Source organism: Buceros rhinoceros, unplaced genomic scaffold, assembly GCF_000710305.1.
Source record: "Buceros rhinoceros silvestris isolate BGI_N320 unplaced genomic scaffold, ASM71030v1 scaffold7272, whole genome shotgun sequence".
NCBI lineage: Eukaryota > Metazoa > Chordata > Aves > Bucerotiformes > Bucerotidae > Buceros > Buceros rhinoceros.
The window spans coordinates 46575-61198 of NW_010397107.1; the positions used below are offsets into that span (position 1 = coordinate 46575).

At 41.9% G+C, this 14624-nt stretch overlaps 2 protein-coding genes across 4 annotated transcripts in view; one reads left to right on the forward strand and one right to left on the reverse strand.

The window, feature by feature from the left end:
- The window catches only part of DMXL2 (Dmx-like 2), a 42553-nt gene extending 41478 nt beyond the window's left edge, over positions 1–1075 (forward strand). For all 3 annotated transcript variants that reach the window (XM_010146116.1, XM_010146117.1, XM_010146118.1), the window contains one exon: positions 829–1075. In XM_010146116.1, the coding sequence (XP_010144418.1) occupies positions 829–1038 (210 nt within the window). In that variant the 3' untranslated portion in view covers positions 1039–1075. The remainder of the gene's footprint in view (positions 1–828) is intronic.
- Positions 1076–4371: 3296 nt separating this feature from the next.
- The window catches only part of GLDN (gliomedin), a 15564-nt gene continuing 5311 nt past the window's right edge, over positions 4372–14624 (reverse strand). Inside the window, exons 4-9 of the mRNA XM_010146115.1 lie at positions 13880–14026; positions 13067–13198; positions 9371–9451; positions 9165–9290; positions 8296–8446; positions 4372–4842 (exon numbers count right to left, since the gene is read on the reverse strand). Coding sequence (XP_010144417.1) covers positions 4383–4842; positions 8296–8446; positions 9165–9290; positions 9371–9451; positions 13067–13198; positions 13880–14026 — 1097 coding nt within the window. The 3' untranslated portion in view covers positions 4372–4382. The remainder of the gene's footprint in view (positions 4843–8295; positions 8447–9164; positions 9291–9370; positions 9452–13066; positions 13199–13879; positions 14027–14624) is intronic.

Genomic DNA, 14624 nt, shown 5'->3' on the forward strand with positions numbered 1-14624 from the left:
TTAACGTGTGACTGAATTAAGTGGATAAACAAAGTGCATGATTCTGAAATCTTAGCGGTATTTTCTTCTCTCAACAACGTTCTGGCTTTGCTTTTGGAAACTTCTCTTTGTAATGCAGGGGGCGCTCGGTAACTTCAACACTGTGTAAAGTTTCTTTAACACCGGGTTCTGGTTTTCTCTTGATGCTGTAAGCCCCAGACAGCTACTGAGGTGTCATAGTAGTAAGAAACAAAAACAACAAAATAAACCAAAAAAAAACCCCCCAAACCAAACAGAATACAGCCCCTGTTTTAAAGGGCTTATTTTCTGAATACTAAAGGAAGGAAATAAAAGAACATGGTAAAGAGAAGGCGAATAGTCTCTTTCCTTTTAGCTGGGCTATTTAATAGGTGCTTTCTGTGCCTCCACACACTTCACGGCCTGATACTGATGAGGACTCTTGCAGTTTAGGACACAGACAGCTGTGCTTCCACTCTGCAGGCCTATCAATTATGCAGCTCACTTTCTGCAAAGCAGACAGTAGTCATCTTGGATAAAAATGCAACCTGTCCATTTCTGCAGCTTTCATGGGGAGGAAGCTGGGGGGAACTACTGGTCAGGTAACACAGGGCAGCCTCACCCTGCCAAGTAACCAGCTGGTCCACGTTAAAGTAGCCTTATGCTGTCTGGCACTTAATCGGGAGCTTCTCAAGTCTCTTGGACTTGTAAGTTGTGAAGAAATCACCTCTATCTTTGCTGAATAGGATGTAGAACAGCCAGGAATCTGAAATGTTAGGGGAAAAATACAAATCTTGATTTTAATCTCCATTTATCATTCTTTTGATACAGGTGTGGAGACTGACTGGCTACAATTTAATTCATTCATTTAAAAATGAACATGCTAAGCAGTCCATTTTCAGAAATATTGGTGCTGGTGTCACTCAGATCGAAACTCTGCAAGGCAATCGTACCTTCTCCTGTGGAGCAGATGGCACACTGAAAATGAGGGTTCTTCCCAACATTTTCAATGTACCTTCAGGCATTTTTGACATTCTGTAGCGTTATGTGAGCTAATCTTGGTTTTTTATAATGTTCCTTTAAGTAGCTAAAAACACAGGGATAAGGCGCTGTGGGAGGGAAACATTCTGTTTCCTTTCAAAGCAGTTACTGCAGCATTAAGGGGAAAAAGATGAAAAATTACTAGTACAACAGGCCATAAGGATCACCGGGGTGGATGTGCATGTACTGTATTGTAAAAGCAAAGAATTAAACCCAGCACAGTTAGGCGTAGGTGGGGTTATTGCTCAGTAACCCACGGGCTGCATTTAGTAAGTGTATTGTAAAGATTGACAGTTATCAGTCCCTTAACAAGCACTGTGGCTCTACAAGTCCGTAAGCATTTCTGATGTGGTTCTGATTATTTTTATCCCAGTTTTTTCCACTAATTGAAGCATGTGTACAACTCACTGTAAAATAGTTTAGTTTTAATTAAAGGTACACAGTGTAAAAGATTTTTGCAGGAAAGTGTAATGGATGCAAATGCTGTGGAACACGTGCAACCACGAGCGTACTGTGAGACATCCATCATTTTAGGCTGAGACTTTTTTCCATTAGTATTAATACACAGTTGATACTGTAACTTGCACATCAACACATTTTGAAATGCAATGGGTTTTAATTTGCACACTATTTTCTTTCTTTCTGACAGCTCTGTTTTCTATTGGACACCTGCCTTTACTTTAGGAATGTATTGTAAGCACTAAACGTTTGTAGTGAAGACATCCATGACTCTAGTCAGCTTTTAGTTTTGAAATTCACCTGTCCAGAAACTTCTTCATTAAATGTAGCTGTTAAGAGTATTCCAACGGAACGTATAATGCCACATTTCAGATGAATGTCAGGCTTTATGTGGCCAGCTAGTAAATAGTGGATAAAACTGGTAATTAAATTATTACCACGGTATATTGTATAAACTATGCAGAGGTCAATATTGTTTGCTTGTAATATAACTAGCTCCTGTTGTCAGATGTATTTTTCTGTTGTAAACAAAAAATATGTTCTTAAGAGACTGGAACAGGTATCTGCATATTTAAATGTTAACAAACTGTCTTCTTCCTCCAATGAAAATTTTGATGTCTGTGCTGTATTGTAAAATATACCAGAATAAAAAGCACCTTTCTCCAAAGGTGATTTTAAACTGCAGGCTGTGAAGTATGAGAAGTATGAAAGGAGGGAAAAATAAATGTCATTGTTTGGTTTTCTCTTTGTAAGTTAAATAAATTACTTTTATTTCATGGAACCGTCCATTCCAGAACTCTTCCTTATATTTAAACAGATTTAAGTAAACCTCCAGCAGACTGCCTTTCACTTGACCTCAGAGATAAAAAGGATTAGCTGTCTGCGTTTTATTTCCAGCTGTCCGAGAAAAGCGTAAGGTTAAAGAGTATAGTTCTTTGTCTCCAACAAAAGCAGCTGCAATAAACTCAGCCTGCTTCTGTCACTGAGGAAAGAGGCAGAATTTTGCTGGCTCTCCTTCTCCAGCAGGTTGATCCAAATGGTTCAACAATGACCTTCAGACATGGAGCATGATTTAAGATAGGCACATTATCTAGAAATTGTCACATTTGGCTTGAACTGTATTTCCCAAGTATATTGCCAAGCTTTTTTTTAACCAAAAAGTTTACTATATGAGTACCATAATTCAATTTTCAAAAAAACAATGCAGAAAAAAACACCAAATGAAAAACCCACAAGAAAACCTCCTAACTGGAAAAAAGAAAAACCACACCCCGCCAAAGTCAAAAGCAGCCCACAAACACAGCACCGTAGCGCTGGACTCATTACAGGGATAGAGAGAATCCCGGGTATACGCGTTTTAACGTACATGCTAGTTCAGAGTATTAATCACGCTTTTTTCTTTCCCTCTGCATCTCTGTTCTTAGCAGCAAGGCCCGAATCTTGGCCTCAGTAAAACCAGCTGAGAAGTGTGCTGAGAAGAGAGGATGCAGCCCAGGCCCAGACACCCCACGGAAGCTTAGCTGCAGAGAGGAGTTTCTCCAACACATTTGCCAGATGAGGTTCTGCAGGCAGGTTCCCAAATTAATTGACCCCTTCGATGGTGCGTGGATGTCACATCGGTATTAAACAGCTCCGTGCAGTTCAGGGTTTAAGTGATACTTCGCTTCTGAATACCTGGATGAGGTCCGTGAGCTTCACCGATATACACAGGCAGCTTAGGAATTCAGGTAGAGTCTTTCTGAGAGCGTGATTTTGAATATAGGTGCACAAAGCAACAGTAGGGATTTATTTTTCAATGTTGAATTTAGAACAAAGTTAAAATAAAGTTCCTATTATTTCTCACCTCTAGCTCAAAAATTTGCATATGAATGGGCAAACTCTGAATTAAGATTAACAGCAAATTAAGTCTCTAAGCACTACGATGAAAACACACAATCCTGCTCCAGGTATTTTATTTCTCTAAGAGTAGCAGCAAAAAAAGTATAACCTTCATTTTACGATTTCAATTGTATGAATGAACGTGGGGAAAATTTTTTTTAGAAATATACATTACTATAATTAAGTATCTTTATAAGCAAGTTATAGTGGTATAATTTACAGGGCGGTGAGGGTCAACGAAGAGTCTGAAGCATCACAAGCAATTCAAACACTTGTTAGAAAGGAAATTTTAATAACAAATTTTACTCTTCAATTTTATACCTCATTGCTTTTCTTCCCACGCTTCATTTAGTAAGCACAATGTCATGTATGTTCAATAATATCATTATTCCCATTCTTCTTGCACTTGGGCTGGATTTTGCTTTTGATTATGTAACAGTTCACTGGACTTGTCAAATTCGAAGCTTTCTGCTTTTTAAACAACAGTTTCCATCTCCATTATTTTTATCATTGTATATCTTTGTCCAAAAAAAATTATTCACAGAGAGTAAGTGGAAATTATTAAGTGGAAGTGACAAAGGTATTTGTACACAGTAGTTCATTATTTAGACATTTACTAGACCATAATCACTGACTAGAAAACGATTGCAGATAAGATGGTTGCAACGGGAAGTTATAAATAGTCTCTGCTGAGCACATGACCATGGAATATTCAGGGTACATTAAATATAATTATTGGCTGAATAACAGGGGAAAAACAAAAGCAAGTCTGTGCTGTGTGCCAGCAGCAATACTGAACAGCTATTCTTTTAAAGAGATGAGAATGGCCTATATAATTGAAGTGCGTTTGTACAAAGGCGCCTGATCTCCCTTTTATGCGTGCTCACAGATCACCGACAGGGAACAGAAAATTATACCAAGGGAAGAAACCCCCAGGGTATGTCAGACAGCTTTAAATAATCTATTCGGTCAGACACGGCTCCCATACGTGACACTTTAAACTATATTCATCTGCCAAAATGCACCGGGTATACCATTAAGCTGCCGTTCTCCCACGTGTACAAATTCTTATCTCTTAGACTGTAAGAAAGCATAGCAAGAACAGACTGTGAAGACCGTAAGTCAAACCTTGCATCAATCTGCTTCTCTTTCAGTAAATCAAAAGCAAAACTTACTGTCATATCCTTAGTGTCAGTAACATATATAATGCCACATGCTATGAACGCGTTACCAGCCTTGGACTTAGGATATGTGGTATTGATGTGCCGAATGACTGAAAATGATTCTTCGTCAATATGTGCTACTATTATATTTTCGTCAGTGCTTGAGGCGTATATGATCCAAAGACCCTTCTCATCCACTGCAATGTTGAAATATGTCTTCGAGTTAGAAAAGAGGTAGTTACGACCGTGATACAAGGCATTGTCAATTAGCAGCATGCCCAGCGACGCTTTGTCGAGCCCGAGTCTGAAACGAGAGAAAGCATTCGGTGTGTTGTGTCAAAAATGCATTTTTATACGCACTGGTTGGTTGAATCAACTCAGAGCGCGTTATCACAGACAGAAGCATTGTTGAAAATACTTGAGTTCAAGGACCACTCCGATGTCTTCTAAGATTAACTACTCCACTCAAAGCACCTTCCAAAACACCAGGAGAAAATTCCAAAGTAATAACCAATCTAAAAGGTGCACAAGAGCACGGCCTCACTTTGGTGGGGTTCACTTTATTTAGTCTATGAGCTTTGTTATCACTAGGATGAAAGAAGCCACTAAAAGGAATGGGTATGAGAAAGAATTACATACCAGGTGAAGGCCCAAACTTGTGGAAAATCTGTACAGAAGTTTGCTTTCTGCTAGGTGGGAACTAAAGGGAGAAAATGCGACTGACCAAACTGACATAAATTCTGGGCAGCTTCACCTAGTCTTAGAGTTCCTCTTCTGAAAACAGTTTAGATAATGCACTCATTTGCTCAAGTAAACGTCAAAGGAATAAAATTCTACTTTTGCAGAGCCAAAATTCTGACCTCATGTTGGCCTCCAACGGGACAGCTTGAATGTCTCAGCTCTGATGTACAAAATTGGTTTTATTCCTTGAGATTCCTTAATAGAATGATAACCTGAGGACAGCAGCATTAAGCAGCTAAATTGAGCTTTTTACTAGTTCAAGAGGATAATCAGCTACTATCGAGACACATTTGCAGTTAGCATTTAATCACTGAATAACGCAGTGCTTTAGCGGAGGCAGGGAGTACGCTGTATCCCTTAAAAGCACCTTCTGTAACGAAGCACATTTCATTGTCGGACTCGGAGCCAACCATATAGCTCCATTCCTCAAAGAGAGGAAAACCATTACTCAATACAGGGCTCTGTTACAGTTACAAAAGTTTTCTGAAAAGTCAGGCTTAATGGCAGGAACATTTCAGATCCAGGAATTTAGAATAGAAAGAAAACTACTGGAAGAATCATTTTTCTGTGGAAGAGGCGTTGATAGCATAGACTAGAAAAATCATCCCAAGAAAATAAAAAAGGACTAACTAGAATATCCCTCAGCTTTTTTAAAACTCATGTCTACAGCAGCATGTATGTGCAACTAAAAAAGGCTTCAGGGCTGGGGAAGGTTTCCGAGAAATGTGGGTGTCAACCCAGTTACTCTCGTAGTTGCCTCATACATAAATAAATAACCTCATGCGAGGGCGAGAGCCAGCAGGACAGCCCTTAGCAGGAACAGTCACATGAAATGCACATTTTCTTCAGGACGGTTTTCTATAAAGAGCCAACAAGATAAAAAGCATCTCAAGATTCATTAGAAACATGGAAGCTCTGCAACACAAAACACCATCTTTCTCCTCAGTTCTGTGAAAATCCTGACAGGAGCAGAAAAGTGGGGTTTCATTCCCGCTCACCCAGTCAAGGACAGTCTAGCCTAAAGCTCCACAGTTCAGAAATTCCTTCATTTTCTGGCACCTTGGGGTGAGTGACAAGATAGAGGGTAATGTTTTCATCAACTGCAGGAAACTCAAGCTACAGACACTTTTCTGAACACTAAGATGAATGAAGTCAACCAAAAATAGCAGAAGTGGGAAAGCACGTTATGAAACAAAGGAAGAAGGGATGAAGCTATCATCATGTCAGGGATCTGACCCTCATGAGGAAACCTGCCAAAGGTCAGACCAACCTAGTCCTACCAGCTTTTAAATACGACAGGAAACTCCTTTTAAATATCTTTTCAACATTTGCAAAATGAACCACAGGTCCTCACCGGTTCTTTCCATTAAATCAATACAAAAGCTCCCAAAAGCTTTTCCGCAGCCCCAAATCAAGGATTTCGCTGTCACAGAATTCATAGTGCCTCATTCTATCTGTGTTGAAGATAAATAATCTTAAGAGTGAATACCTGAACAGAAAGGCCATCTCTCAGCAACTTCTTAGAGAGGTTTTGAAAATTCCCACAAACAGCTTGTGTTCATCTGTACATGAAGGTATTTATTTCCCAATCAACAGTACCCCAGCAAAGGTGGGCAACCTCTGTCCTATCACTGTGTATTGCTTAGAGATGGTCTTTTACAGATGGATAAACAAAAAACCCTGAAGATGTTTAAAGGAGGTTGCCAAAAAGTGGGCTTGTATTTGGCAGAATAACTATTACAGCATCCAAGCAGCTTGCTCACATTCCTTGGCACCCAAATGGTTACAGGAAGGCGGCAACTCACACCTGCTTGGGAACAGACATCAAAGTATAGTGATGTTCTTGGCTCAAACATCAGAGTCATGTGAGAGAACTTGAAAGCAGATGCAATCTTTCACTTGCCCTTGGACGGTCTTTCCTTGGCTCTTCTCACAAGATGAGATTTTGGTTTTCATTTGTATTGTCTGTCTCTATCCTCAGTAGAAACTGAAGAGAGAGAGATGGAATTCCCAGTTCCAATTTAGGGAGGTATATCGGGAGAGTTGTAGGAACTTCTTATGAGGAAATCGAGTAGTGGAGCCTCTCCTCCACAATGGAATGTGCAGTTCACCAGGTCGCCGTGTCCTCAGCTGGTGCCTTAGTGCACTCCTCTGCACTAGCAGCATTAACTCAATCCCTACCAGCTAAGAACAGTGCTGAGAGCGCTGCGAGTGCATCAACCCAGCAAGTTGTTGTAAAGCATTGGCACAGGCTGCCCGGGGAGGTGGTGGGGTCCCCATCCCTGGAGGGGTTTCACAGCCGTGTGGAGGTGGTGCTGAGAGACACGGTCTACGGACCCTGGCAGTGCAGGGTGAGTGGTTGGACTTGATCTTAAAGGTCTCTTCCAACCAGATGATTCTGTGATTCCGTGAACCAGTTCTTACTCAGATAGATATGCAGCTTATTTTTTTTTATCAAATACCTTTTTTGTGACCTCCACATTCCTTAGTTCCCGTTTCTTTCTCACAATTATGAACACAGCAGAGGATCCAAGTGCAAGAACACCCACAGCAACGTATTGTATAACAGAAACCTGCTGGACCCCGGGATAGGCAAAAGAAAAATCTGTTGTCACCTCTGCCCATGCCATCTAGTTAGTCTGGAGGCCCAGTTGTCCCATCATGTAGTAGTTACTCAGGTTAACTACTTAGACACAGAGCTGAACAATGCTTAAAGAACTGACTGTCACAGCAGAGTGATGGACCAGGGCTACCCTCCCAGTTCCTCTCCTCCCACAGCATCTGCATACACAGAGGGAAGGCCAGTGACCCCCATCCTAGTTACAGACGGGAGAGAATTAGTTCTCTGCTGGAAAGAATTCTGAACCATTCTTCCTGACCTACAGAGGATCAAAAAGAAACATAAGAAGGTACAAGGAAAGGGGTCTGTTTTCCTGAGGTCCACTCTCCGTCACTCTAACCCATTGCTGGTCCTTCCACAACATCACTTGCCTTAAGCCAACTGTGTTTGACTTACTTCAGAATGACGTTGCTTCCTCCCTTTTGATAGTACAGGTGATTGTTTTGTACTGCGTGACCACAGCCATGGAAGAATCCTGTGATGTTAATGACCCTGTAGCTGTCATTCAGCAAGGCATTGGAATTCTCATATTCTTTTACAGAGCTTCCTAAACAAAGGGGAAAAGGTGGGGGAAAAAATACTATAATTTGGTTCATCCAGATTTGAAATCTCTACTCTAAAACTCAGTATCTACTGAAAGACGATCTTAATCAAATATCTGACAGGCAACAATTGTATTTGAGTTTTCAAGAGCGATTCAAATCGCTGGAACAGATAATGTAATCCAGAGATAAACACAAAAAAAAAAATCTATAGAGGTGGTGGTCAAGGGCTTGCTTCCCACAGGCCTGACAGGCCCTAACTCTGAACACAGTTGGTAAATACACAGGAAATATTTCCTTTTTCCACTTAGGTCCTGAAAACTCAGGACCTAAACTCATGCAGCATCTGATTCCTTTTCATGCCTAGCTGAACGAAAAGGCAAATCACCTAGTTACAACTTAGGGAAGTGAAACCACAGGAAACTGTTGAAAGAAAGTAACAAAAAGGCTGAACAACAGGCATTTAAACCTGGATTGGTTAAAAATAACCCTAAAATCCTCAAACTATTCAAAATCTAATGTTGACTCTGAAAGTGTCTAAAGATAGTACAAATATCTACAACCATACGTATAGTCAAGTATTATAGAGGTAATATGGAAAATACACTGGAAAAGATGTGGGGAAATCAAACACGACTAGAAACACTAGTTGAGGTTGGAGGAAGTCAGACAGCAACATTAGTGCAACAGCTGAGATTTGATCAGTGACTACTACTGGGGTACCTGAAAAATGCATGGTAAGCCAGATCCTTTCATCACTTATATTTGCAGGTTCCCGCATCCAAGTTCCAAACGTTTGGAGCACGCTGACAAAGTGCACAGGACTTCCTACAGAGGTTATGACACATTCTAGGGGAGAAAAGGCACGTGTCCATTATCGGTCAAGCAAAACAGTAAGCAGCAGTTAGTCACACTCTGTAGCAGATTACCATCTTTATCTGAAGGACCAGGCGTTCTGTCTTCAGTTTTCCCAGCCAGCGTATCATCATTCGGTACAGCACAGGTCTCAGCTACAGTTGAGAGAGAAAGGGTAAAACATGTCATTTTTCTCTGTCTGACACGACAGATACGCACATCAATTACTCCACTAAAATAAAGGAATGACAACTGGGATTTTGTTTAATCTGGGCAAAAAAAAGCTTAGGCTAGTCAGACAAAAAATAAGATTAAAACATACTTCCTCTCACTTCTGCCAAGGAAATGAAGTGTTCAGGCTTGTTTGTTTCCTTAAAGCCGTCAGGCTGACAGTCAGCTTTGAGGAGTAACTAATTTTATGCAATAGATTTAATTCCTTAGCTGTGTATTTCCGAAGAGCTGCCTAGAAAGACCGAGTTGCCCCTTTCCTTAGATAACTTCAGACAGCTGAGAGAGCTGGCAGCTGGCTGATTTGGCACTAACAGCACAGCAGCTTTCTTGAGAATGAGCGATGGCTAAACGCAAAAGCGTCGTGCCCAAATCTACCCTCGCCAGCAGAGGGGCTGAACTCTGTAGGCAAGACGGGAAGTTTCCTCATGCTGTAAATGCTGGAGACAGTAATAAAGTCGTAACCCACATGCCGAGCACAGAACACACAGGAATGCAGCTCCGTCCCGTGCCATCAAGGAAGCAATGTGAAAAACTAGGGGAAATTCTGCTCTATATTCCTCACGCACATAGAAATGGTTCACATAAACACCTGGAGATATTTTTGCTCACCCTTCAACAATTTAGAGAGTAACTGGTTGGGTGTTCTCTTAGCATTTACTGTTAAAACACTGCATTGGTGAAATTATTTATGGACCTTTTTCTACAAACCCAGGTGCCTCTTCTGCCTTCAGAACAACGCAACACATCTCAGTTTGCTTAGAAGGAATAGAGACAGAACACTGCTCAGCTCTTTGCTGAAGATACCCTGATTTCACTGTAGCTTTCTCTTCTAATTCCATTCTTAACTTTCATCTCCTTACACATTTGACACTGCTTGCTACACATTCTTTTGGCCATGCATTTTTGTTGTTGCCTCCCAATATATTTCTGGGATTTACTTCTGATGAAGTTTAAAAGAGAAAGATAGTGAAAATATGAAATAACTCTAAAGTAATGCTGAAAGGGTACTGTGACATTCAGGAAAGAAAGGACGGGTTAGACTGCTCTGTTGTTTTCTCCTTTCCGTTACATTCTCTTCGTTCGTGCAGAAGGAAACTACTCCAAGATAGAGCAAGAACACCGCATATTTCCCCCACCCATTTATCTAGGACGTGTGGTGATATGACCACAGGACATACGATCACAGCATATCTCCCAAACAAGGCACAATCTGTCAGTCCAGCCATGGGAAGATGAATGCCTGGAGTTAGAACCTAGCAATCCCACCAGAACCCGTTCCAGCTTCTGATCTCAAAGTATTGTCAAAATACCTCAAGAAAGGAACCCACTCAGTGGAAATTATAAGTTGCAATGCACAAGTTAATTTTCTTGGGCTGATACAGTTCACTGAATGAGCGGCTCCCTGTACAGTAGTTTATCTAGCACTGTAGGCTAGTCGAGGACCAGGTCAGTGTTTGTGGAGAAGGCAGGTGCACTATTTGCATTTGAGTATGTTTGCAGTACTCTCTGAGGACCTTCAGCTGCAGGAAAGAGAAAGCAACTAAGATTAAAATGATAGTTTTCAGTCAGAGACGTTTATGTGGAATTTTCACTGCTTTCTTTCCATCAAAAAAAGATATATATCCTACTGATTCCTATCATAAAATAGTCTGTCTGAAAGTTAATGGAGTTTGCAAGACATTAAAAATACTGATTTTGTCTGTCTGGAGAGGGTGGGAAGGATGGAGTGAGGGAGTGTGGAGCAGGGATGGTTTGTGTCTTTTAGAATTAGCTAACAGTACCACTGAGAACAAATACACCTGAGCTTCCAACTAATTATTCTCTTCTCTTAAAGAAATAAAATTTTACCTGACTCAAAATTTAATTTAAGGAAATAATTCTTGTATTCTTATGTAATAAGGCGATTACAGTTGCAAATAGTCACGTCTATTCTTCAAAGGGATATGAATATTGATTGCAAAAGCTGCTTTATTCTTTCAGTTTTGGAAATAATATCTCTTAGCCTACTGACTCATAAAAGGTAAATGCTCATTGAGGAAGATCTCATCTTTGCAGAGTTATTTGAGTATAACTCCCAGCTGGGATTTAAAATCCATCAGAGATCCGTCAGATAGCTGATCCTTCAAAGCACTTCAGTCTGTTTCAACACTTAAAAAGAGGCTACCTGAATAAGTGGTGCAATTATATCTTGCACAGCAGCTCATGGATTTCTGAATTTCAAAGACAATGAGATTTCTGCTTGTGGGGGTGTGCTCCCCCCCCTTTTCTGCTTAAGCAGTAGCCAGCGGTGGTGGTCGTGATGACTGCATCTGGCGGGAGACAGCTAACACCACAATAGCTAAGGGCCATAGACCTTGCTCTAGAGCGGAGAGCTGGTATGCAAATGTAAGTCAATCGTCTTACTCCATAAATAGTGGACAGCCCCGGGCCCACTGAGATCTCCTGCACGGCAGCGGGCTGCACACCAGGATCTCCCCTTGAGCAGGGACACATCTCAAGGTTACTCCTTGATGGTGACAGAACCCTTATTGTGTCAGATGCTCGATAAGTGAATTGGGAATAAGGGCACAGAAACACTGAAATCTCAGCTAAGTGATATAAAGGATTGATTGCACATATATAATCCTTTAGACATAAACCACTGACCAAGCGTGGTACTAAGTCTGGATCCAGCCACACCTAGACTCCCCTCTGAGAAGGAGTTTAGAACACAAGGGGGTGCTTTCTGAACCCCACAGCTCCACGGGAGGGTCTCCCTGACAGTCTCTCTGACGCTGTCCTCTGTGCAGTAAATACTCAAGTGTACCTTGTCTTCAGATCTTGTTAAACCACTGTTGCATCTGCCACTGAACTCGGTTAACTCACTGTCTTGCTACTCAGATTGGTTCTAACAGTGTGTGCTGTGCAATTTGCAGCCACGGTTTAAAGGGAACTCTGCCCTTAATTCTTCCTTTCTGAGTATTAGAATCAGCCAGGTTGTCTCACCAGCATGGCTACAGTAAAGGAAATAAAAGGGACTCCTGATCCACCTGCCACTCACGAAACAATAATGATAAACAGCAACAACGGCAAAGAACTCGAGATCACCCTGCTCCAAAACTTCCTTATTCAAATGGACACAAAGTCTCAGAGAAACCTTTTGCATTCCTCCAGCTTTTAAATCTTAGCTAGTTCAAGCTTGCTGTAATTCTGCCAACAGCTGGGCAATTTCATTTTGCAGAATGCAAAGCCTGGTTACATGCGCTTCTCTCTCTTTCCAAACACACCCATCCAACAGAAAACACCACGTGTACATACTTACTTTACCTGAGCCTTAGCACAGCGCCACTGAAAGACGAGTATTATGCTGGAGACAGCTTGCTGCCTCATCCAAATCGCGTTTCAGCACACCACCCAGGTACATGCTCAGCTCTAAGTTTGTGCACTTTTACTGATGTCAGCAAAAGTAAACAGATGCTTACTGTTTTGTGAGACCTGGAGCAATGGGTTTAATCTTGAACCTGTTTTTAACAGTAAAGAGAACACTGGAAAGAACTAACCTGTGCATTTGCTGCTGTATATGTTCTCCTGAAGCTGTGCTTTGGCTTTACCTTTACCCTTACGCTTTCCTGGAGGCCCTGGGGGTCCAGGTGGTCCAGGGGGCCCTGGCGGTCCAGGTTCACCTTTTGCTCCTATGTGCAGAACAGAGTACAATGTCACAGCCCTTGTAGGCAACAGGCAGCCTGCAGGAACTGCCCGTCTCCACGGGATGGACTTCGAGAGATCTCTAAACGAGCCTCTCTGTTCTGAAGAGGTTCCCGCGTACAGAAACTGTGCGCACTGTACGGCGCAGTACACTCACTGGGATGCTGTTTGCTGGAAGGTGAACCATACACAACTCCACGAGTTGTAGGACACCGATGGAATTTATCTGTCTGCATTACAGGCCCATTAGAGACAAAGCACTGCTGACGCCCACTCACTGTCCTCTAAGACCCCCGCTTCAGGTGCTACAGTGCTTTAATCGTACACGGCTCGTATTTATGGCTGCTTCATGCATTCCTAAGTGGAAATTTGCCCCTCATTCTCTAACAGAAAAATAAAACTGCACTGCAGGAAAGAGCAGGAGAAAATAAACTGTCTGAAAGCACACTGGAAAGGGTGGAATTCACACACACCTCAAGCCAAAGCCCAAGAAGAAATGTTGTCGTGAAGACTTGCATTAAAAAAAGAACATAATCTCCTGGGCAGAGCAATACTCGAACTTCACTGTGGATAGCGTGGATATGCTGGTAGGGAGTTCAGAAGCAGAGTCTATCGTTTTCTATCGAGTACACTGTTGCAGGAGCGCTCCTGAGAGCACTTCTTCCTACCTTCTAGTATCACGTCATTGTTTGCATCCCCCTTTTCACCCTTTGCTCCTCTTGCGCCTTTTCCTCCTGGCATACCATCCTTGCCAGGTAAACCCATTTCTCCAGGTTCTCCTTTCTGTCCTTGGTCACCTTTTGGTCCTGGCACGCCTAGAAATAAAAAGCATTTCAGTATCAGGAACACTCTTCCAGTATATCGATCAACACTTTTTTTTAAATACAAAACATACTCACTCTAGTTGGTTTTTTTTTTTTCTCCTGTATTTAACTGGGTAGCTGTAATTTGTTCTGATTTCAAAACAGTGTTGTAACCTAATACGAAGAGAAACTGTACAATCCATCTGGTGCAAACAGTACATTCCTTCCCCAGCGATCTCTCAGCTTTGAACATGAGATACGCGGACCTGGGCCTTGCTAACGCTGGCTGGAGCGTTCCTGGGTAAGGAGGAACACTAAGGGAAGACGTGAAGTGGTGTATTGATTTCACACCTGCAGCGCACTGAAGAAGGGCATTTCCGCGGTTCGTCTAGACATGTTCTTACAGTAACTAAGCACTAGCGTTACACCACACATTGCACGTGTAACATTCTCCGCTGCCCAACGGAGCATACAGCCACCTAGTAACACTTCCACTGGCTGCTACAACCCTCCCGCTGGCTCGTTGGAAGCACGGTCAGCCCACACACTTTTTGCACGTGATCATTTAGTAAAGTCACAGATTCATCACGGCATTCCGCTGTCCCGGGTG